At 41.7% G+C, this 24,628-nt stretch overlaps 2 protein-coding genes and 1 long non-coding RNA gene across 4 annotated transcripts; 1 reads left to right on the plus strand and 2 right to left on the minus strand.

The window, feature by feature from the left end:
- Positions 1-1,066: 1,066 nt before the first annotated feature.
- Positions 1,067-4,509, plus strand: LOC311026464 (uncharacterized protein). The gene is made up of 6 exons (XM_084030037.1): positions 1,067-1,429; positions 1,836-1,916; positions 2,031-2,140; positions 2,235-2,306; positions 2,490-2,612; positions 3,218-4,509. The coding sequence occupies exons 1-6, from the start codon at positions 1,363-1,365 to the stop codon at positions 3,302-3,304; spliced, it is 540 nt and encodes a 179-aa protein (XP_083886163.1). The 5' UTR covers positions 1,067-1,362; the 3' UTR covers positions 3,305-4,509.
- Positions 4,510-6,151: 1,642 nt separating this feature from the next.
- LOC311026442 lies at positions 6,152-7,464 on the minus strand. Its single transcript, XR_014598488.1, has 3 exons — positions 7,408-7,464; positions 6,933-7,010; positions 6,152-6,747 (listed from the first exon to the last, which is right to left on the minus strand). It is a non-coding gene; the product is annotated as an uncharacterized lncRNA (long non-coding RNA).
- Positions 7,465-8,147: 683 nt separating this feature from the next.
- appl1 (adaptor protein, phosphotyrosine interaction, PH domain and leucine zipper containing 1) lies at positions 8,148-19,024 on the minus strand. Of its 2 annotated transcripts, none has more exons than XM_084030732.1 (22): positions 18,856-19,024; positions 17,228-17,326; positions 17,061-17,120; positions 16,320-16,391; positions 16,119-16,206; positions 15,613-15,654; positions 14,666-14,724; positions 14,053-14,199; positions 13,866-13,948; positions 13,514-13,675; positions 13,031-13,219; positions 12,872-12,914; positions 12,722-12,778; positions 12,438-12,529; positions 12,142-12,321; positions 11,865-11,914; positions 11,532-11,706; positions 10,963-10,999; positions 10,732-10,872; positions 10,582-10,632; positions 10,399-10,488; positions 8,148-10,173 (listed from the first exon to the last, which is right to left on the minus strand). In XM_084030732.1, exons 1-22 carry the CDS (start codon positions 18,907-18,909, stop codon positions 10,021-10,023), a joined length of 2,124 nt encoding a protein of 707 aa, XP_083886858.1. In that variant the 5' UTR covers positions 18,910-19,024; the 3' UTR covers positions 8,148-10,020. The 2 variants fall into 2 exon arrangements, with proteins under 2 accessions (XP_083886858.1, XP_083886857.1); XM_084030731.1 differs by having other exon boundaries at positions 11,865-11,917.
- Between the last annotated feature and the right edge of the window lie 5,604 nt (positions 19,025-24,628).

The following is a 24,628-nucleotide window of genomic DNA, read 5'->3' on the forward strand; positions in this document are numbered from 1 at the left end:
TTACTATTAAATATTAAGGAGTCCAGATTATAGATTATAGATTAAACTGTCCAGCAGTATATGAATTAAGTAAAATTAGCTCCCCCCCTTACCAGCTGCAACTTTACAATGATGAACAAATGAATGCAAACATTTATTATAATCCAATAATATACCCTCTTTTTTTCTGAAATGGGCCATTCTGCAAAATAAGTACTTTTGGTACTTTAAGTAATATGCTTGTATGAGAGGACTTTTGTCCAATTGAGGATATGATGATGGTGTTTTTCTCAATTTTTATTAAAAGGCACACACACATTGCTTTGTCACAAATATGTGTGTTTCCAGACGACAGGAAGCCCAGAGGACCAGTCAGGCTGTTGTAACACACACAAACCAGGACTTTGACCCTTTAGACGTCCACATGATGTTCTGTGACACAACGATAACAGCCTGTTTCCTGTTTATAGCCAACTGAGTGCCTTTTATTTCTTACTTCCTGGTTTTATTTCAATTTTTCTTTTAGAAAAACAACTGCAAACAAAAAGATAGAAGAGGTAAATCAGGGACCATTATGGAAACAAGTGTTTGCACTTTGTCATGTGTTATCCTTTGGACATGTCTGTATTCCAAATAAATCAAATCCTGTTCAGGACAGTTCAGACTTCTGTACAAACGGCATTGACAGTGTTGTAATAATCAACATGGAGAAAACCTGCTGAGCCAGAATGACGAATACTCTCTCTCTCACACTCCCTCTCAGTTTCTATCTATCTCTCTCCCTATCTCTTTCCATTTCTCCCCCTCTTTCTATCTCTCTCCCTCTCCCCTCTCTTTCCCTCTGTCTTTCTATCTCTCTATCCCTCCCTCTTTCGCTCCCTCTCTCTTTCTATCTCTCTCATAATGTAGACAGGTCTTCCATACTAGATTGTGTATCAAGTGGGCTACAGTTATCAGAATCTGCCTCATATATTTGTTCACGTGGGACTAAATCAAAATCAAATACAGTGTGTGTGTGTGTGTGTGTGTGCGTGTGTGTGCGTGCGTGCGTGCGTGTGTGTGTGTGTGTGTGTGTGTGCGCGTCGGTTCAAAGTAAAGAGGAACTTGTCCCGCAGCATGTGATCTGATAGTGTCTGGACAATAATATGGAGCTCAGAGGAAAGTCAAAAACCACACCTTTTATTTTGAAGGCCAGAGTGTGAACGGAAGTATTGTTGCCCGGTGTGTTGTCGCGGCTGCCTGCGTCTCCACTGCCACCGTGTACCGAGCTGACAGCAGCCGGGATGACACACACACACACACACACAGACAGGCCGCTGCTCTATAAAACAAACACACACACACACACCGACACACACTGACCGAGACACAACGAGCTGAACGATGGGCGTCATCATCTCACACATCTTCTCCAGGTTCATCTCCAAAACACCCGTCAGGATCCTAATGGGTGAGACTATTAGCATAGTTATTATTATTAATAATAACATCATTATTATCGGCATGATTGTGACTATTATTCATCATTGTTATTATTAGTTAACTCTCTTGCTGTTGAAGATAAAAAGCAACATTTGTCTGTCTTTATTTATTTCTTTTATTATTATTGTTATTATTATTATATTACATTTCCAACTAATTTTGAATATGTATCTCTGTCATGTCATTATTTTGTTTTTTTATATATGTTGTTGTTGTTGTTGTTGTTCTCCTCAGCTGTCCTGTATTGTTTTGCTTACTTACCTACCTTGCAGTTATTTGACAGCTCTGTGAAGGATCTAAATACTTTCTCGTGTGTGTGCATGTGTGTGTGCGTGTGTGTGTGTGTGCGCATGTGTGTGTGTGTGTTGCTGCAGTGGGTCTGGATGCAGCAGGTAAAACCACTCTGCTGTACAAATTGAAGCTGGCCGAGGTCGTCACCACCATCCCGACTCTGGGTCTGTATTCATGTTCATGTTCAATAGAAATATTTAATTATACAAAACAGAGCTGAAATAAACGGTGTGTGTGTGTGTGTGTGTGCGTGTGTGTGTGTGTGTGTGTGTGTGCAGGTTTTAATGTGGAGACGGTGGACTACAAGAACATCAGTTTCACAGTTTGGGATGTTGGTGGTCAGACTGTCATCAGACCTCTGTGGAGACACTACTTCACTAACACACAGGTAATACTACTACTACTACTACTACTACTAGTACTACTACTACTACTTCTATCATGAAGACAGTGGTAGTAAGTTTTTTCTTTTTGGTCTCCAGGGTCTCATATTTGTGATCGACAGCAACGACCCCGAGAGGATGAAAGAAGCTGCTGAGGAGCTACACAGGATGGTGAACAGCTTCATGAGATCACTGTCATTGATTAGTGATCAGTCCCGTCAAAGCAGCGGTTGTCGTAGTAACAGTACTGTGAAGTAGTCATAACAGAACAGACGTAAACTTGCTCTGAATGTCATCGACGTGAATCCTAATCAGGCTTCAATTTAATTGTTGTTGTTTCTCTTCCTGTTGCAGTTGGAGGAGGATGAGCTGAGGGGCGTGGCCTTACTGGTGTTCGCTAACAAACAGGATTTGCCCAGAGCCATGTCTGCCAGTGACATCACCGAGGCCCTGGGCCTATCGGGAGTCTCACAGCCGGTAGGTGTCCGCGGCATGTACCCGATCCCACAATGCAATGCAGTGGAGGCGTGTCAACATGAGAGTTTGTTCACTCGGTTTTGAGGAACTTGAAAATCAGATTATCATCAATATATATATATATTTAGATATAGATTTATTATTATTGTTTGCACTAAGTATCACTGAGCTGTAACACTGTTGATGAAACCCCCGAAGTCAGATATATTTTCTAATGTCTGTATTTTATAAACTTTTCTTTTTTGAATTATTATCATTACTACAGTTTCAATACATTTGATTATGTATTTCTGTTTGTGTTTTCTGTTATTTTCATCCCTTATTTTTGCCGTTTTAACAGTTCATACCCGTGCAGCTGAAACCATCAGTTGATTAATCAATTATTCCATTAATGGGCAACAAATAAATCAATCATGAAACTGAATGTAGCATTTTCAATGCAGCACTTTGCCCTGCAACGTTTTTTTATAGTTTGGGGTGAGTACAGTTGAATACTTATATTTGGTGTAATGGTCCCAGACAGCGCCATCTAGTGGCGGACTGACACAACACTGGCATCAAGTGCAGCTGAGCTCACATCTTTGTCCCTCTGCATGTCTCTGCAGTGGTTGGTCCAGGCGTGCTGCGCCGTCAGCGGTTCAGGTCTGGTCCCGGGTCTGGACTGGCTCTCCAACCAGATCCTCAAAAGATGACGTGATGCACCGGTGCCCTGCTTCTTTTTGTTTCCCCTGTCTGGTGTGAACTGAGCCGAGTCAGTGAATCCAGGAGGATCTCGAAGGATCATGGAGGATCCCTGGTTCAACCTTTTAACAAAAACCTCCATCACATTCTGTCATTTCCTCTTGGAAACAATACGACACATAAGTCATGAGGAATTCTATGAATGGATTTGGATGTTATCGCTTCAAGCTGCTGCTGCTCTGCAGTGATTTACACTGTAAAACGCTTTACGTCTGTGCCTGTAAACTTTACAAAGATACTTTACAGTGTAAAGTATGTCTGCCTGTCCTGCTTTCGGTGTTTCTGGAAGATGATACCAGCTCCTATTTAATCTAGATAAAGAAGTATTTATGAAAGGTGTATTTTTTTAATTCATTCTGTTCTACAATAAAGTTGCTATGTTTATGATACACTCTTTTAAATGCATTATTTTCTTCATCAATCAACACTCATTAGCAACATTAAAGCTGCCAACTCAGAGATTTTAATGCTGAATGTCTAATTATCTTTATGATCACATCTCTGTTGAACACAAGATTCAAAGTGATTCTTTGTGGAGAAACTCGGTTTTTGTTTTGGTCAACTAGGAATTTTTTACAAACAGGGTTTCAAACATGATTTAAATATGACATTATATGATATTGACGTGAGTATTCAGACACTTTGTTATGGCGCTTAAAAAGCAGCTCAGGTGAGTCCTGTTCCTCTTGATCACCTTGGAGATCTTCCTGCACCGTGATTGGAGAATGCCTGCTGATTGGACGCCATCGGATTGAACCATGTGATTAATTACATGTGTTTAATCAAAAAATGGCAGCCTGCCTCTCAAGACCCTCTGAGCTGCGGTTGAATATCTATTTTGTCATTACAATGACCCAGTTTAGTGAAAGCCCGGTCGGATTCTCTGAGCACCGCGGTCGACTTTTCCTAAATCCCTTTGAGTTCTCCTATCCCCTTTCCTTAACCCCGTGACATTTTCTCCAAAGGTCAAGGAATAGGAGTTAGGACCTTATATTTGACTATTCGACTGCAGCCCTGGTCTAATGAAAGTAGGATCAGAACCATTTGGCCTCAATTCTAAGCGTCGTCGTGAACCTCATGAAACCCAGAGGACTTGGGACAGACCGGTTCACCCTCCAACAGCACAAAGACCGAGGAGCACCTGAATGAACAGATGAGCCCACCTAACAACTGCAGAGGAAATCCAGGTCAGTCCGTCTGTTGACACACAATGAGGAAGATGAAGAGATGCAGAGATTAGTGTGTGGAGTACTATCAGTCTGAAGTGAAATTAGTCTGTGGAAACAGGGATTTTCCTCTTAACGTGGATCTGAACATGAGGGAAATATTGATAATATTTGACTATTAAGTGGGCTTTTATTTTGAAATTCCTCATCAGAAACTCCAGCTATTGTTTTAATTTTTACGTTGGACTATTTATTCACAGATGAAATGTCATGGCCTCATGAATTAGGATGGTAAAATGAATTAAGTAAATCAATGAAATAACTCCTTAAATGTTTAATGAATTAATTAACTAATCGACTCAATGAATGAAATCATGTTAACTTGTAAAGTGTGTTCATAGGTCGGTGCTTTTATTTTGAATTCCGTTCATGGACTGCATTACCGTATTATCTAACGTATACAGGCACCACAAATCAACTGGCGGCTAGGTTGACTGTGGACTTCGGAGTGGAGGCGGGCTTGACCGCAGTGAAATAAGTCCGTTATGAATTCAACCAGCCTCCGTTTTTTCATGAATCACTCTTATAATCGTCACCCGGTAACATTTAGCTCGTTAACGCAGTCTTTAAGCGAACAGAGGTGTCCTACCTTCTCATTAAAGTCTGTGAGGCCCGGATGTGATCGCAGTAGCTCGGATGGCATGCCAGGCAGTAGCCTACACTTGGGCGTGCACCTTCGGCGTTGCATTCACGTGCTCCTCGTAAAAATCATACTCCAACCGCAGAAGTGAACATAGAACACTTGTTTGAAACACAATTCGGCCATTAAATAAAATTATGGGCGGCTTAGCAAAATAAAAATGTTAAAGATGTATAAAAATCAGTTGAGGTTTGTAGACAATCGTTCATTTGGTCATTTCCCTTTTGTAACTGTTTCTTACAGTAAGTAACAGTCTTTTACTGAATTTCCGATTGTCCTTGAAGCCGGCGCCTCTCATCTTCAGAAAACAAATGAGTTTAACTGAACCTTTCACTGAACCTCAACATTGACGTTCGTCATTTATTTCACACAATCTGAACTAATTCACGTTCAAGCTCTTTATTTACAAATACGTTGCGTTCAGTTCAAAGTTCAGAGAAAAATGAACGCGTTCTTCTGAACTGCTTATTAAATACCTTTAATTTACCAAACACCGTCACTCGCCACTCAAAACAAAGCGCCGTATGACAGTCTGAAAACTATCAAGATGCAGAGAGGAGGGACGGATTGTGGCGAGCCATCGCCGAGGAGTTTGGGATCGGGGAGGTAGGCCTACTGCTGCCTGTTCAGTGTCCGGTGGACCGTGGAGATGTGGGGTGTCGGTAGTGCTGCAAACTGGTCCTGAAGTCCACCTGGACCCGATCAGGATCGTTGAAAATAAAAAACAGCAGTGAGGACGCTTCATTGTTTGCCATCACTGAGCATAATACTAAGTTATTTCCACTATTTTCATGCTTTATCATCACTAAATTCGACCTGATCTACATTCCAGACTTCTGGGGGGAAAATGTCCAAAATGGTGCATTATGAAGAATAAAATTCATATGATGGAGCTTCATAGTCAAAGGTTTTATTTCATTATAAGAATAAATATGAATTAATCATTCATCGTGGTGCTGGGGGCACCCAAAAAGTGAAAAATTGGACTTTGGTGACCCACCTCTCACCCAAACAGTAAGGAATGTTGATTCTGCCTTCATTGTGTAGTACAAACTACAATGAACTAACACACATTTTCATCCTTCTATCACTATTAGAACAGAAGTTATGGGCCTCCAAAAATGCCAACAAATGAAATGCGAAATTCCAATGTGTCAAAAAGGGGCGTGGCACTTGAAATTCAAACGGACGCCACGGGCAAACCGTTTGAGATATTGACCTGAAACTTCAGATTCCTTTGTTTGGTAACATAAGGCATATTTTCACCGCTTTTCAGCTAAATCTGAGAGGTGTCATATAGACATATATACACATGCTGTTAGTTAGAGACACCAGTAGAGGGCGCCACCAGCTCGTCCTTCAATAACAAACGTCATTAACTTTCCTGTCAGAGAACTTGTTTTAAGTGTAGCGAAGCCAGATGATGAAGAGTGAAAGCAGCAGCAGCAGACAGATCAGGACCAATCTGTACAGACGGTTCTGCAAAGTGTCGATCCAACTTCCATCATGGGTCTTCTGGATCTTCTCCCTGAGAGAAACATGATTATATGGTGGATAATTATGGAGAAACATTTCTATCATGTCATTTCATACCACAATATCACACAGTATGTTGTGAATTTATACTAATATTTCTATATTATATTATATTTCTGCCGTTTAATATCTGCAACAAACAATGAAACATTTTAATGAGTAAAAATAAAAGCTTACGTGTTGATATAAGGGGGGTTTTCCTTCGTTAAAGTTTAACATCCGACCTTTTGACCCTGAACGTCTCCGGAAACAGCTCTGGAAGAAAGATAATCACACAATTACACACAATAATCCCATAATCATCACATGTTTATCTCTTACAATCTGTACTCATTATATTTATGAATTTTATTTTACAGTGTCGTTATGTTAGTATTATTTTTTACTTTATATTCTTACTCTTAGTCTCATGTGGTTGTATTTTACTTTAATGTAACTACATTTTAATTGTTAAAAACTATTGTTGCACCGGTGTTAGTATTACTTCTTATGTACTCTATATTTATATTGTTTATATGTATAGTTCTGATGTTATTTCCTTCAGGATTAATACAGTTCTATCTTATCTTCTGAATATTTACTAACCCGACCTGTGTTTGTGCAAAATGTTAATGAATGCAGTTCCATTTAAATGAATAAAATAGTGGCTTACATCCGTCCCTTGGTGGAAATCGGGGACGGGACTTTGTGATGTGATGCGGCTCGTTCTGGAGGACAAGAGAGGAAGGTTAGAAGTTCAGTAGAATTCAGTTCAGCCTCTTTTTACAAAGTGGTTTCCCTGAGAGAAGCTCCCCATGTTGATGTTACTGACTTCAGAATAATAATAATAATAATAATAATAATAATAATAATAATAATAATAATAATAATATATTGTTGGGGTTGTAGCAGGAGCAGATTTGGTTATCAACAGTTAATTATTAATATCAATATGATTATCGGTATTAATAATTATATTTAATATATAATCATGAATAAACGGGGCACCACCCTGGGATCAGGGAAAAGATAGGTCCCCGAGGGACCTCTTTCCAGTTGAAATTTCCGACTCGGAGCTCGGATATCCCGATTTCCGAGTACAACTGGAACCCACCTATAAATGTAAGTTTTCATTTGTAGATCATGTGACATACGTTTGTGACCAGTTCTGAGATCAGTTTGACTCCATAGAGGTTACTGAGACGAGGTTTATTTCACAGTTCATAATTAATTATCCGATGTGCTCAACGATACTGTGTTTTGAAGGTGTCACGTGTTTGTTTTATTGGTCTTCAAACGGACGAGTTGACCGTTTTCCTTTAAAAAGACATCAGTCCTGTTTTTAAATCACGTCTGTGGAGGTTCATTTGATGTGAAATCAGCAGACAGAGTCGGATAAGTTTGAGTTAGTGCTTTTATTCATCTGTTTTTTTTTAATTATTCATTCATTCATGACACTGAAACAATAATCACTGATACATATTTACAGTTGAACATCATGTCCCCGTCATGATCCCCCCCCTCAACATCATGATCCCGTTTTCCTGCGTCAGTAAAGTGCAGCTCCACTTCAACAAGTTCTTCACCAGATCACGGCAAGAAAACCTCCTCCCAAATAAGAAAACCCCCAAAATCAAATCCTCCAGTTAACTGCTGATTTAAGTTCCTCACAGCTGTGACCTCTGACCTTTTAACATCCCAGAATGCAATGTTTGCAGATGTTGGCTTCGAAGCAGATCGCTGCGGGTTGCTTTCGGATAAAAGGCAGACAAGTGAACGGCTGGGTGGTGAGGATCGACGTGACGTCACAGAAACCTCAAAGCGCAGACAAATATTGTGACGTCGGGCGACTCGGGCAGAAACATTTGTGTTAAAACATGTAATTCTGAACAACAAGTGTAGCAGCATATCAAAGACAACTTAGTTTGTTTCAAAGTGGAGAAACCGTTGACAAAATGTGCTAAAAGAGAGAGATCGTTTGATCAGATTTGTGCTAAAAGGTTATCGCTACTTTTCATGCAACGATTAATGTCTGAGGCAGAAGTTGAATAAAAATCTTCAAGTGAAAATAGCCTTCAATATTTTTCTTTTCTATAATGTGGTGATTAATCTCATTAAGATTTTTAATTGTTTGATATATATATATTTTCTATACATATATGTAGGCAACTCTCCCATTAGAATAATACATAAGTGTATTAAATTTAGAGATTTTGGACTGAAACATTGAACATTTCATGTTTATCTGTAGTGCAACGCGGCGTCATTTGTTCTCATTGGAAAATTAGCAAAATAAAAAAAAAAGCTGAATCAGCCGTTTTTCATAAAGAATTTTTTGCCGTTTCAACAAACGGCATCAAAAAATACTTTGTTTTATTCCACAATATTCTGCCCAATTTTAACCGAAGACATATTGAAAATCTTTAAGTAATCTGTTGCTGACTGGATGATGATGATGTTTATCTTAATAAACCGTTAGTGAACTCTGAAAATCAGCTGGCAGAGACGTTGCTGTTGTCATGGGAACGTACTGCTGCTTCAACAAACTATGAGGACGACGACGCCACACTTCACTCTGACCAGATAAAAGTAGTCATGACGTTCACTGTGACGACGACCTGCAGTTATTATTAATCCGACTGTGAGAAAAACCAACCTCAAAGCTGGAACCGTTAATCGATTAGTTACATGATTGCAGATTAATTTCCTGTAAACGTCATTAAACCACTAAGCGTTGAAACTTTTCATTTGATCATGACATGAATAAAAGAACAGGAAAAAATGAAAAGAATCCAATGCAGCTGAAAGCTCTTAAAAAACCCAACAAAAAACAGAAATACTCTTCAAAATAAGACTCCATGTTTCCTCTTTCTCTCTGGGGTTTCCAAATCCGACTTTGTCTCGTTTCGGCTCCTGCTTCGTTATTCCTCAGTCATTGCCGCAAGCTCGTTTTTTAGAAAATGAACATTAAAAAAAAAAAAAACTTGCAGGTTAAATCTATATTAGCATCCTTTTTCTGGAGAGCAGGTATAAAAAGCAGCGTTTCTTTTTTGCACACACACACACACACACACACAAAACACAAGTCTGTGATGAGACGTTTCCACCGCCCTCCGCCACAAACGTCAGTCCAGGAAGTGAGGGAGCAAGTGTTTTTCAGAGCCAGGCAGCCCGGGGCGGGCGAGCAGGTGTTCGGGCGGGCGCGTTCCCCTCTGATTCCTGAGCTTTTGACAGCACCAGCTGGGACCCGCCTGGCTGGTAAAACATGCACCCACCGTTGGCTTCATTAGGCTTCAGACTCGCCCTTCTTCTTCCCCTCCTCCCCGGCGTCGCTGTCCTCCGATTGGCTGTTGCTAAGCACCAGGAATTGTCCATCGGCGGCAGGCGGGTTAGCGGGGCGACTCGAGGCGGCGATCAAGCGGCTCTGCTCCTCCAGATCCTGGAAGACCGTTAAAGATCAGATCACTGTGTGTTGCTTCAGGAGATGACTGCGATTGCTTTAAAATCTACCTTCGTCCTGCAGCTCCACATTGTTTTAACGCTTTTTAAAAAATAGGGCCATTTGAAAAATGAAATCTGATTTAAATGAAAGAAAATTAAATCTGTGATGTGAAAACGAGAGCTTTATCCAGATACGCGTAATGTACAAAAGGTTAAAGGTCACCTTCTCTATCTGTCTCTGCTTGCTGAGCTCTTCCTTCTGTTTCTCCTTGGCCTTGTCGTGCTCCTTCCTCTTCTCCACGGCCTTGCGGTCCTGCACGACAATAAGACGGCAAAAAAATGATTCACTCGAATGCACCATCGCCCAAAAATGTAGCGAGTGAAGTCACGGTCTTATCAGTCTTACCATCTCAGAGTGGAAGGCGATCTGTTTGGCCAGGCCGACGCTGTCGCAGATCTGAAACACAAGAAGAAGAAGAAGACACACGGGGATCAGACGGACGGACCGGCGGAGTGTTGCATCGTCAAAATGAAAACAGATGAAGAGATGGACGACCTTCTCTCCGTCGTTGTTGGACTCAAAGATGTAGCAGACGGCTCGGCTGTCACCCTGCGCGCCCGCCGGCTGCAAGACGAAACCAAACAGCCTCTTGTTGTCCTGGTGGGACGAACACTGAACCACAGTGGAGAGGGGGAACTACGGGACGAGAGGAAGAGGAGGTGGAGGATAAATCACTAGAAACATGTCGCAGACTGAAAACACATGAGCGGAGAAACATCACCTCACCCTGAGTCGCGTGACTTGTGTCTGAGGATCAATGAGCCTGAAACAAAAAATATCAGACTTTTTACTGCACAGAAAATGTGAAAGGATACCAAAAAAGAGTGTCATGGTGATGCCCGTCCTACTTGATGGAAAATCCATATTAAGTAACGTTTCTATCACCATCTTAACGTTTAAACTGACTGTGTTCAGAGAAATAAATGCATTAACATTGCACACTTACTGTGATCAGCAGAAACAGATTATTACATGCACCAGAAGGGTTGTCTGTTAGAAAGTGTCACCTCCACCTACTGGCCTGGCATGCATACTACAACTTAGGTTAGTTCTTGTGGATCCGTGTGCATGCAGATTGTTTTCAAAACAATGTTGTCTAAATGCAGAACTTAAGAAAAACGTTCCCCTTTTCAGCAACGTAACCTAAACCATCAGGAAGTTCCTCTGTTCCGTCTAACATGTTTCTATTGTGGCTGTCGGGAACACAGCGGCCTCTACAGGACGCTACTGGAACTGAAAATGCTCTACCAGTCGCTCACCAAGAATTTGTCTCGCAAATGACAATTCAATCCTACTTGAGACAGTCGCAGGTGATCAGCAGGTGTGACTCGGTCATCCTGAAGATGTTGTGGATGGCTCTGGCGGCCAGGATCTGCCTCATGGTCTCAGAGATGACGTCTGGCGACTCGGCAGTCCTCACCTCCATGGAGCCCAGGAAGCGAACGATGAAGAGCTGGTGGAGGATCGAGTCTGGACAACGCATACAGACGTATATAAATATCTATAAAATCTTTCATCCACTGTGTGGGAGACGGACTGAAATGTTCTTGGTGCTGCCCCCTGTGGCTAATGAGGGAGATCACACCAACAGCTCCCCAAATCACCAAAAATATTAGAGCAGACGTTACCTTCACTGTCTTCTGCCGTGCCGTCTCCCGACTCTCCAAACGGATTACTCCTTCTGGGAACAAACACCAGTTATGAGTTTTCAACACTAACCAGCTGCGACCCTAAAGGCCCACAAAAATTTGAAATACTCGCCTGCAACTATTATATCGAGGGCTTTTATTGTGAAAGAAAGGAAGGAAGATGTGGCTCTAGTATGCGCAGCCTTCGTCCAGTTGGAAGGAGTAATAGGGTTACTCAAGTACAAATACTTTGTTACTCTACTTAAGTACTTCGTACCTGCCGGACTGTGCTGCCGTCTTGCTCTGTCCCGAGTTCTCCTCGCTGACGGGGGAAATTATGTCAAACTGGATGGGCGTCTCCGGGGCAACCAGGGCATCCAATGAGAGCACAGAAAGCGCGGGCGATGGCTCTGACCCCACAGAGCTGATGCTGCTCGCCCGGCCCACACGCCCTTTACTGGAACAGATAGAGAGAGAGAGAGGATGTAAAGATGGCAATCTGATTGGCTGCCGAGAGTCCATCTTCATCATATCTGGCAGCTGATTGGTTCTGAGTGTAAAAAAGACACACACCTGCTGGGTCTCATGCTCTCGTGTCTTTGCTGGAAGGACGGCGACGGCGTCACGGCTTCGAGAGCCGATTGGTTCACTCTGGCTGCCAGCTCCTGCCAATGGGACGACAGTACCGTCAGCGTGTCGGAACTCATCGATAATAATATAGATTTAGATTAAAGCAGGAGACTTGTTTTCACAAGCACTGTCTTAGGTGAGCTCAAATTGTCAAAATCGAATCAGAGATCTGAATCAGAAGTCTGAAACCACTGTTGGACCACATCCAAAGATCACAGGAGACAGACCTCGGCGTTCTCGCTCAGGTAGATCCTTCTGGAGATGTTGTTGATGGTGGAGATCCACTGGAGGAGGAGGAAGCAGCAGAGGAGACGGCGTGAAGAGACAAAAGGATGGCTGATAATCAAAACGGGTCACGCTTCAAAAAAATATTTTACCTCCTCGCAGTCCTTCCTGCTCTCCGACTGCAGCGTCACCACTCTGACACAACCACGAAAGCAGAAAGTCATTTAGTTTCTTACTTCTGAACATAAACATTTAAGCAAGCATCTGTACATAGTGAAATACAAATGTTTAAGAAGAAGAAGCCCTCTCACTTCTTGCCATCGAAGGAAGTGACCTGGAAGCAAAAGCGACGGTCGTCGCAGTCGACCGCCATGACGGAGCAGTTGTCGAGGTCCGTGACCAGCCCGCCCGCTACCTCGCCACGGCCCTGCTGCATCAGATTACCGCCCTGCGTGAAGAAGTACTGGCGTTCCCATGACGACGACACCAGCCCCGTCTTACTGAGGGACGCACAGAAGAAGCTACTTCAACTTCCAAATGGATGGAAAGATTATTTCAAAACTATTTAAACACCAGATGCCAACATCGTCACCAGTATGTTGTTCTTTTTTTGTTTTTACAACTTCATAGATTTCTTTATCCTTCCTATTAGTTAACATCTGAGATCTGTGGACGAACATTTACATTTTGTGTGAAGGAAGTGACCATATTTGGACTGTGGAGGAGCTTTGAACTATTCGTTACAGCCCTAGAACTTCAGATTAAAGTATTAAAACACGGTATATGTGTCATACTTGCGGATGAACAGGTAGCCCTGTTTCCTGGTCAGGTTGCGACAGACGGGCGAATGGGCGGGGTCAGGGTCACACGGTGCGTACAGAGGGTCACATGACCTCTCCATCTCCTGGATGGTCTCCTGCATCTGTCCGACCTCCTCCTCCATCTCCCGACGCACACTACACACACACACACACACACACACACACACACACACACACACTTTTTATCCATTTGCAATTTCTTCTGACTTTAAAACTGAGTGGAAGTAAAAAGTACAAAGTATATAAGATATGTAGATAAAAAAAGGAAACTATAAATATGAAGAGGCGTTTAGGGGGGTTTGGACTCTGGGGGTCCAGTTCTTACTTCTGGACACTGGTTCCTATGGTTCCCAGGAAGTCCTCCCACTGCTGGGTGAGATTTTCTGAACCCAGTTTAAAGAAACTGATCTGCACAGAACAAACACATTTGGGGAGTAAAATAAAAAGTTGTCAGGAAAATAAAAGTACAGGAGTATACAACGTATTTGTACTTTGTTACTATACTTAAGTACCTGGGCCTGCATGTAGCCCAGCAGCGGCTCCAGCAGAGCCGTCTTCTTCTTGTACTGCAGCGTGTTCAGCGAGCAGAAGTAGTGCATCATGGTCTGGTGCTGTTTCTTGCGGGAGGTGTAGACATCCTCCACGGCCTCCGCCCGTAACTGCAACACGCAAAAAAACGTTCCTCTTATTTCACCATTAAGGTAATATTACATACAGGGATAATATCATTTAATTTTGGAGGGTAAAAAATGTATTGTGAAATTTTCCCCATAGGCACAGAACTACTTCCTCTGGTTTCAGTAGATTTGATATGTGAATCAACTTGAATTTTTAATTTTGATATTTTCATACGTTTAAAAAGTGATCAGGAATTCGTTTCTCAAAATGGTTACCAATGGCAACCCTTACTGTTGAGCCCTCGATAGGCAAATACATGGATGCTTCAGTTTAAATGTTCTTTCAAGGATTTTCCTCCAGAAATCATAACTTATAAACAAACTTAAATCAAAGTTTCAGAGATTTATCCATTTTTTTTGTCCTGGTAAATATTTAGAAATGTAAAAATAAAGAATTAGTAATAATAAAGTACTGGATGATAAACCTAACATGAAGAGTGTTTCTGACCTTGTCGTTGTCCCGCTTCTTGGACAGGCGGCTGAATCTGTTAATGGCTACGTCGTGATCTGCAGACAGAAACGGGTGGGAAAGAATTTTTGACCATTTCTTCTTCAATAGTAACAGGTGTTAGAGAGGAGCTTAAAGCATTAGGCAAATTGACCAGTGACCATTAAAGTGAAATCCTTTTCAAATTGCTTTCAGCGCAGCTAAACGTGCAGGCGATCCGGCAGCAGAAGAGTCACGCTTCTGACGCATGGAGGGTCGCCACGGGCCAGATCTCTTTTGGGATGCCATCTTTGGAAATGTAACTAGTTTACAATCCAAGCAAAGGCGACGATGAACTGTTTTTTTTTTTAAACCACATCTAGAGCCAGAGACCCGTAGTTACCCAGAGACTAGACCTAGCTGAAATAGTCGTTCTTCATTGCATCCATCCAAATCACTGTCCCATCAAATAACTGCACTGGTTGCATTATTACTTTACAATAAGCAAATCCATTACATTTACCATAAACACTAATTGGACATCCGTCAAACTTTCACTTTTTAAGCAAATTATTAAATAAAAACTACAAACTTCTCTAAATGTGAGCATTTGCACTTTTCTCAACTGATTATTAGAATATTAAAAAATAGGTCAATCCTTAGTCTACAAGCATAGATATCTAGACATAAATGTGTAACTTAATTGAATCAAAGAAATATTAGCAACAACAAATAAACAAACAAACAAATAATAGCAGAAACAGGTTGTTGGAAGAGAAAAACCAGATGTTGTAGATGACGCGCTTCTTTGATTATTTTATCTCAATTTACCCAACTGTCTCTACCTGAGCTACAAGCGGACGTCACCGCAGCTTTAAGCCTCACCGTAGCACCGATACGAGATGGAGATTCATGAAGGCAATCATCCTGAACAGAAGCTCAGTATTAAAGTAGCAGCGTTGACTCACCATCACTAGATATTTGGAAGACTTCTTTCAGGGTGAGGATCTCTGGAGAGAGACAAAAAACAAACACGACATGTTATAGTAGTAGAAGGGTCGCCTGGGAAGTTTTTTTTCTGGTTTAAGTCTCTTAATACCACTGAAAGGAAATCTATCTTAGACAACAGTGCAATTCCATCTGTGTGTTAACGGCCGCACAACACTGCGACTGTAGTGGAGGGTAACTTCTGTATAAACTAAACAGACTTACAGGAAGTTGCGGACTCACTGAGGTGAGATTTATTTTTTAATGTAGATGATACGGAGAGCCGGAGTAAAGGAGTACAATTTAACAACTTAATGCTCCATTTGATCAGGTAATTTTCTGTAACCACTGCAAACTAACTAGCGGACAACTGGCTAGTTGGCGAGCTTGCCAATTCCATCATTCTGAAATGATAAACACCCGTGTCTCGTTTCAGGCCAGAGGTGTGGCGGGGTCGGATTGTTAGTGGACTGCATGTGTTTCCTACCCTTCAGGTCTCGCTCCTTAAACTGTGTGATGGGAAACATCATGGCATCTGCAAGCTGGGTGGACAAGACGGCGTGACAGGAACTCAACTACAAAGAGACAGAGAGGAAGTGTAACGACATAACCTGTTAGCTAAAATCTTCCCCAGAAGGATAAAAACAACAAATGGACAGAGTTGAGGCTTGTTTGTATCCTCTCTCACCTCGTCAATGACTTTTGCAAACTGCTGCAGGGTGGAGCTCATCACCTCATCATCGCCCCCTAGAGGAAAACGCTGCAGACAACAACGGCGACATGAAGGAGTGGATTAGACGGTAAAGTGTCGCTGCAGCAGCATTGAAAATTGCTCGTCACAGAACAAATATTGAGTTGAATGGTGAGTCAAAAAATAATCCTGAAGCATTCAAGATGTCATTTTGGTTCAGGAGTGTTGTACAGATGCAGAGGGGAAGTAACAGATAAGACCAGTGGCTGCTGTCATAAGGCTGATGATAGTGTTATAAAGATAACGTCTGGTTTTTCAACATTTCTGGCTTCTGTTAGGGTTGACTGCTCGAGTTAGGTCCCTTTCACACACGCAGTATTTTCTGAACTCACTCAATTATTTGCTTTGATCCACTTAATCAATATATCCACATTGCTGACTATTATTTATCACAAATCTCATTGTGTAAATATTTAGTGGTTTAATAAACGTGTAATTGGTCTCATACCTCCACTTAAGGTTAATTTTAGTGGCTACTGTGGCTAATATTGTAAAGCATGGCTGGTGTTTTATGGTAGCAGCTCGGGCCATTAGACTGATAGCTACGGTTTAACATAAGCAGCTTCTTTCACAAGGTCGATGGCGAGTGTTAAATGGCCATTTTAAGGCTAATGTCTAGCGTCGTGAGGCTGGCGGGGAGTTTCTAGAGGTCGATGGCTGGTTGATGACTCGGCCCACCTGTTTGTCGTACTCTTTCAGCAGTCTGGAGGTCAGGTGTGTCGCAGCACTGAGCTCATTCTGAAAGAGAAAACGGGACACTAAAGACACACGTACCAATCAGCTGCCACTATTGACGTACCTGTATGTTCCGTCTGTACCCTGCAAAGCGAGTGAATCGTGTGTACCTGTGCGTCATAAATCCTCTGCATGGCCTGATAGAGCTGTGCGCAGTAGTTGGACATGGCTGCAGTGTCCTCCTCAAACACTCCCAGCAGAGAACGCGTCTGCAGAAAAACACAACGTCAATAAAACCGAAAACGAAGTCGCCGTTAATTGATAATCGTTTATGTGTAACTGCCAAAAAAACGAACCAATGCCTATCTATGTAAACCCCACCTACACAATACGATACTGTTCTTTACCGTTTAAATCACAGGTTATCGTTTAATGCGGCCCACATTGTATTTATTTTTCTGGCAACTTTAAACATACTTTTCTCTTCCTCAATTCTGGTTATTATTACTTTAGTTATAATGCATTTGAGGGGAATTATCGATATCGATTTTTTTTCTTTTCTTATTAATATGATGCAAGATTCAGTTAGCCTTGCAAAAATAAGCAGCCAGTACAAATGTCCTTCATAGGAATACTTTTTACTTTCTTCTTTGAGTACACTTTAGAGTAGTTTTTCCACTTGAGTAAAGAAGTTGAATCAGTACTTTTAAGTATGTGTACTTCTACTTGAGCCCTTTATGCCCACTTTCCATAAGTCAGCATCGATGCCGACTCTGGGAATTACCCACAGTTCATAACGTTGTGACGTTAAAAACGGGGTTACCAGGGGAAGTCCTGAGGAATTAAAAAAAAAAAGGCAAACAAAGTGGACAGCACGTGTGACATATTACATTTACGCAGAAACATTAAAGATTTAATATGGAACATAAAACAGTTGATATCACAGGAATGGGCTTTATTACACTCCTGGTTTATTCATCAACTAATTATTTAAAATGTTGCTTATTGAAGCTGTCTTAACTATAACAACAAAAATGATTATTTGACATTTACGTCTCTTCTGTGATGACAAGAGCCTGGTGGAAGACGTTCAGATCAAGCAGTCAAAAATGTCAAATAAAACCCCCAAATTTTTATAAACATGTTTTTGTGTCATTAAAGTAGCATGTCAAGTGCTGTCCAGTTTGTATTTAAACCATTTCAAGCCCTCATTTGCCGGGTGACGTCACTTGTGTTTAAGGGTTCAGGGTTTAAGGCTTTTAGGGGGGCTAAACTAATACATCCCAGCTATAATAATCACACTGCTGGACACACCCCACTCAGTGAAGGACAGCAGGTGTTCTGGTCCGTGGATTTGCTGCAGGAGGACGACATCACCGTTTATGGATGTTTCCGCTCATCTGAAGCGGTGCAGCTCCAGCTTTCTGCCCCAGAATTACCAAGTTATCCCTGAGAGGAGAGGACGCAGCTAGCCAGGAGGCTAAGGAAGTAGCCGACTGCCTATTCATCTATGTGCAAAGAAGACAACTGGCTGTACGTGACATTTTGACACCCCCCTCCCACCACCAGCTGATCGGTACAGCCGTCACGGTCCGATGCCGAGGCACAGTTCGCGGGGTGTCCCGTTTCCAGCCGCCCGTTTGACAGCTTCCACTAGCTGGGCCGATAGCGGCTAGCATGCTAAGTGGAATCGGCACGTCTTCCCTGGTTGTTGGCAAACACTGAACCTACAAAGACAGTTAGCATAGCCGTGCTAACGCTAGCTGAAGCCTCCGGGAGGAGAGGGGGGGACCGTTACCTGCGGACTGTCCTCCAGCGTCTCCTCTATCGGTAGCTTCTCTATCCCGGGCATGGCTGCGGCTGGCGCGGTGGAAATCGGTGAGAATCGACGGGAAAAAACGCACAACAAATCGGTCCCGACAACTCCTACTCAAGATTTCTTGGCTAAACGAATTCACAACACCCCGAAAACGTCTCCTCCCCCGTTCGACGGATCCCCGCCCTCCAAGCGGATTCTGATTGGATAGACGCAAAATTCACCACATTGATTGGTGTCTCGTTTAAAGGGGAAACGGCGCCATTTTGGCTCCTACCAGGATCGCCCTTTTCACCATACCCGTGTGCGGCTTAGAGCCATAATGGCGACCCGGCTGTCGATTTTTCTTCTTTTTTGTATTTTTTGTGGCCTTTAAAACTATTAGACACGTTGTAAAAATTGCCTGTATTACGTTGAACATCCATTACACACACTGGTCGTCTAAATCTGTAGCTAACAAATGTTTTCAGACAGATTTAATATGAGAAATAAATAAATAATTTAAAAATAGATAATCCTATCAATGAAGAAAAAATATATAGCGAATTGTAAACTTATTCTATACATTTTGAACACCTACTACAACTCATCCTGTTTCAATGCAATTAATTGAAGGCCGTTTTCATTTTATGACAGCCTTTTATATTTCAGAAGTCCTTTTCCCCAACAAGTCAGTGACATATTTCCACTTGCATATGTGATGTCTATTTTGAATTTTCTTCATTTGATGATTTATCTCTCAAAATTCTAATTTGTTCATGTATTCACTCATTGAGTCAGTGAGGTTACAGGATAGAGGTAGGATAAAAAAAAATGTAACCAACACTACACATTATAATACCTTAGAGTATGTTAATGAATTACACAAACATTTTTATGAATATTATTTGCAAAAATAATGAATGCAATAATTAATAATTTAATACTACTTCTACTTATAATAATAATAATAATAATAATAATTGTAGTTATAATATATTTAACATGTTTATCTTTATAATGTAATAACACATCTTTTCAAAATGCAGATAAACATTTTTTTATTCAAGTTTGGCATTTAATGTCAGTCGTCATTCCACGATGGACATGTGTCTGGACTGGGCTGAGGGTTAGATGGATCCTTTTGCAGCCACGTCCATGTTGGGGCACGTCAAACAACCACGAGGGAACAAGTTTGCCGCCACGTTTTAGAATCCGTGAAGCACACAGCAGCTCAGGCCACCGCGGGGCATCTCAATGTCGGCAGCACGGTGCCAAGTACGAGCTCCCTGGTCAAAGCGCTCTACAGATACCATGGTATGGCCTTATTATCCTTCAACAACAAAGAGCTGGTCGTCCAGCACCTCGATACCAAAGAAACTGCGGTGATGAAACACGGATGGTCCCCGGCTCCACATGTTGGTCTCAGGGTTTTAAATGATGTGCTGGTGGTTGGTTCCATCATTGGTGCCACCAATCTAGAGAGAGGGTGAAATGTGTGTTTCAGTAGAGTTCGTCTGGAGGACACCCTGAACAAGTCTCACACTGTCGGTTCAAAATTAAAGAGCAGCCTAAAAAAAGGCTTTTTTTGGGGGGGGGGGGGGGGGCATTGTGTTTCACATGATACTGTGTTGGCAACAATGCCAATATTGCCATTTCAGAGCCTGCACTTTTTCACTTTTACTTGGGTAAAGAAGTTGAATCAGTACTTCTAATTTTACCCTTTTTGAACACAACTATCTGTACTTTTGACACCTCTGCTTGTCAAGTTTTTTGTTAATATTGATTTATTTTGGCAGCTCAGGAATACGCCTGTGTTCAAATAAGAGTTAAGCCTGATTTTAAATGTTGCCATTTGCTACCTAAGTCCTTGGAAAATGTTGATGTCCAGTGTCAAGTCTTTATTTGTATGTGAATTTGTGACGATACGATATATGGTAGCGAGGCCTGATAGCTTTCTCTTTGAGCTCGCTACTTCCCCAATACAATTGTTGGTAAAACACATGTGTGTGTGCTTTATGACTAGTAACTGACTGCGCGATAAGCTGGTCTCCCTTCTGACCGCTGGCAGAATCTCTCGACGAATGTCCTCCAGTCACCAATAATGTGGCACAAAACAAAACCTCTGAGCCACATTATTGCCTCACACTTACTAGATGTAACCTTTGTAGGCAGCGACGCCCAGGCCACTTCGGCCGCACACCATGGGGGTTATCGAGGTCCAGGTTGGTGTGCGTGTTGTAGCATTCAGCCAGAGAGAGGTGGCAACCCGTTGTAACCCCAGATTTCAGAACACTTACATTTAACATGGATTTCACAACATATACACAAAAATAAATGCTTGAAAATGGCACAACTTAAAACGCTAAGTCAATGGTTATTTTCAATAGATTTCTTTTTTGAGATGCCTGAAACATTTTCTTGGATGATACGTCATAAAATACGTCAGTAGACATGAAATCATATGCCTTTAGCTTGTCTTAAAAAAAAAAACGGTTTTGCTAAACATTGGCGAAATGAGACCACCAAGCATCATCCACACCTGCCCGCCTTAACAGCCTATATTTACTCACACTACCATGATCTGTAACACTATCTCTGTACTTCTGGTGGATGCATTAGTGCTTCAAATATCATAAAAGTGGTCTTCATTTTGGAAGATTATATTACTGAAAAAAACATGTAAATATAATAGATGCTCGTTTGAAAAACAGCACACTTTTTCAAATGAAAATATCCTGTTGGCTTTTTATGGAGGGAACGGGCGCAATAGGCTACTAACTTTCAGATTGGTCCGCAAAAATCCTTCATCCTTGCAGCCCTTGCTGCAGGCTATGCTGACTACATACCCTTGCAAAGTGGACAACAGTTCAGTGATGTGACCTCGTCTCTGCTCTGACAGGTGGTCAATCCAGCGCAGGACGGTCTCAAACACTGTGCTCTCAAGTTTCATGCCGAGCTGATCGCTCTCAATGATAGCTGCCAGCTGCTGCACGGAGAGCTCCAGGAACTCCTGAGACCAAAACAGCCTGTGCAGAGTTGTACATGATGTAGCTTGAAGCATGAAGAGCTTGTGCCTCAGCTGAGGGACGTGGTGGTAGTCCGTCAGCCTCCAGATGCCGATGTGGTTCCCCGGGCACAGCTGGTCCTCCAGGAAGAGGCAGCACGTCTGAACAATCCACGGGACCAGAAACTGGTCTGCGGCTGCCAAAACCTCCACCGCATTATCCTCTGTCACGGGAACAGAGTGGGTGTAGGCGTAATCGATGATGAGGTGCATAATCTTGGGCGACACCCCCGGGATGGTGTGCATCTGCTCGTCTGCGGCCGCCCAGGGATGAGTGAAGAGAGTGCTGTGGGAGCAGGATTTACAGCATGTCAGGGTTTTAGAAACTGAACCGTAACATCTGGACCTTTTGGACCAAAACAATCCCAGGAAATCTGGGTCTTCACATGTAGATCAGTTTGACGTGATTATTGATCATTGAACAATAGCCTTGGTTTCTTATTTCTGGCTTATTAAAGTTGAAGTCATGAAATCAAAACCTCATTCACAGCAAAATCTTGACAAAGACTTTTTTTTTCTTTTTATAGAAAAATTCCATAAAGGGAAATTTGCTGAGACCATTAATCCAGCCATCATTTGTCAGTGACCTCACGACCTTTTCTCCCTCTCTGGTAAAACCGAGCAAACGCGGTAAGGAAACTGCTTTTCTGTAGTGTGATGTGCAGTGATGATGTGACGTATATCCTCATGCATCAACACACGTCAACCTGTACGTCAAGACTTCATATAAACTATAAAAAAAAAAAAACGTTTCAGTTCGCTTGACAAAACGCAGCCTGAGACTAAGTAGACGTTGCTTTGCTTTAGGAGCCGAACATGTTGGCAATGCAGTAAAGAATGGACGACTATTTTAGATTAACTTCAACTTTACTGTCATCGCAGTCACGCAGTTAAACTTCTGACCAGAAGTACAAAAGGCAGTCTTGTGAAGAGTAATGTATGGAATAAATATAGAAACTATAAACAGCGAGGGGCAGATATGCTTATGAACAGGAACAGTCGTAACAGCCAGTAGCTTGAATGTCCTTCATCGGGATTACTTTCTACTTTGAGTACATTTCAGAGCCTGTACTTTTTCACTTTTACTGGAGTAAAAAATTTGAATCAGTATTTCTACTTTCACCAGTCTTTTTGAACACAAGTATCCTCACTTCTACTTGAAAAAGTCTGTATCTTGACACCTCTGATAGTAGTGTCGATTTTCAGATGTAGTTCACACATTGTGATCATTTCAGAGATTTGAACCTGACACCTGTCTTGTTTGAGGGGTCGTTGCTCTGCTACTCACCAACAGTACGAGCTGCAGCCGCTGAGGATGGTCTTGTGGGCGTTAAAGTGGACATCTCCCACCTTGATCACCACATCACACAGTTTTCCCTGCAGACGGAGTTCAGACAAGGTTGTGGTTGCCATGTCGCTTATATTTTTCTCAAATTTGCTTCTGTGGGCAGAGGCCGCTCCTGGTTCACCACTTTTTTCCCTTCTCCACATCAGTCAATATTTCTGTCTGTCTCTCTCAGAGTTTGATTTTCATGACATTTGATTTTCCTCAGGCTTTTATTAGTGTCAGAATTCCCCACAACCACATTCTAGACTGAATGGAACGATTACAGGAACAAGTGATTTGCATAATGCAACATCACTGTGTTCTATATGAAAAAAAGGCTGGCCAGCCTGCCAACTAGAAACAAGAAATACACTTTATGTGCATTATAACACAAAAGTAGGACATTTCAGCATTATTATTATTATTTCAATTTCAATTTCAGTTGATTCTGTGGTACATATTATAAAAGATTAATTTAAATAAAAGATTAATCAAATTTAATTGAAAACACTGAACTTTAATGGGGCCCCTGAATCTCTGCAGCACTGGGCCAAGTGTAGGTTGTCTTGATTTTGCAAAATAAACCTTTTAAGTCACTCAAATCCACACATCAACCACCAAAGAAATGGAAAAACCCATTGTTTTTTTTACAATGTGTGCATTATTTGGTCAACAAAACATGACAACAACTACAAAGAAATGAAAAATTAAAAGATGAAATGGGGCGTTTCTTTAGCCTAAATGACAGCCAACCAGAAATACTGTAACTGTTATATAACTGTTAAGATAATGCCAGCTGGAATTAAATAAAAATGGCCTCTAATGAACTCTGTTATATTGGAAAGAAGCAGGATAAAATAGCATTCATAATACTGAGTTGTGGTCTGTATTTATTAATGTGATCATCGGTTGTCAATATAACTTATTCACCTGTTCTTTTCATATTGAACATGTGGGTCGCCACAGGAGTGTAGCTCCGTAGACATATGAGAGTGAAATGAGAATTGGCTGCTTATTGTGTTCTTCTCTTCATTGTTGGCATTATGTCGGCCATCAGTAAACGTGCAGACTGAGTTTAACGTCCTGAGGTGGAAATGAATGATTTATAATGCATTTTGTCTCTGTGGAGGAAAAAGAATGCACAGCTCAAGAAGAGTTAGGTGTCATTACTGACTTTTGCCACCAGAGGGTTTGCAGCGGCGACTTCGGCATACAGACCCCAGTGCAAACCAAGGCGTTGCTGCATCTGTCTTTAAAAACAGTCAATGCAATGCAACATTGACGTGCCGTCCTGAAATGATCATGGACAGTAATGTACTCCCAATACATTTGCAGAAAAACAAAGTAAAAGGTAGAAAATAATTCTTCAGTTTTGTGCTGTT

Source organism: Eutrigla gurnardus (assembly GCF_963514095.1).
Source record: "Eutrigla gurnardus genome assembly, chromosome: 2".
NCBI lineage: Eukaryota > Metazoa > Chordata > Actinopteri > Perciformes > Triglidae > Eutrigla > Eutrigla gurnardus.

Excerpts from the sequence above, each read along its gene's own strand:
- appl1 (XM_084030731.1), bottom strand. The coding sequence starts at position 18,909 with ATGCCCGGGATAGAGAAGCTACCGATAGAGGAGACGCTGGAGGACAGT. Across the intron at positions 13,220-13,513 it reads GGCTACCTGTTCATCCGCAA|TAAGACGGGGCTGGTGTCGT; the intron begins GTATGACACATA and ends TGCGTCCCTCAG. Across the intron at positions 11,707-11,864 it reads CACGGCAGAAGACAGTGAAG|ACTCGATCCTCCACCAGCTC; the intron begins GTAACGTCTGCT and ends TGCGTTGTCCAG.
- LOC311026464 (XM_084030037.1), top strand. The coding sequence starts at position 1,363 with ATGGGCGTCATCATCTCACACATCTTCTCCAGGTTCATCTCCAAAACA. Across the intron at positions 2,307-2,489 it reads CTGAGGAGCTACACAGGATG|TTGGAGGAGGATGAGCTGAG; the intron begins GTGAACAGCTTC and ends TTCCTGTTGCAG. Across the intron at positions 2,613-3,217 it reads TATCGGGAGTCTCACAGCCG|TGGTTGGTCCAGGCGTGCTG; the intron begins GTAGGTGTCCGC and ends ATGTCTCTGCAG.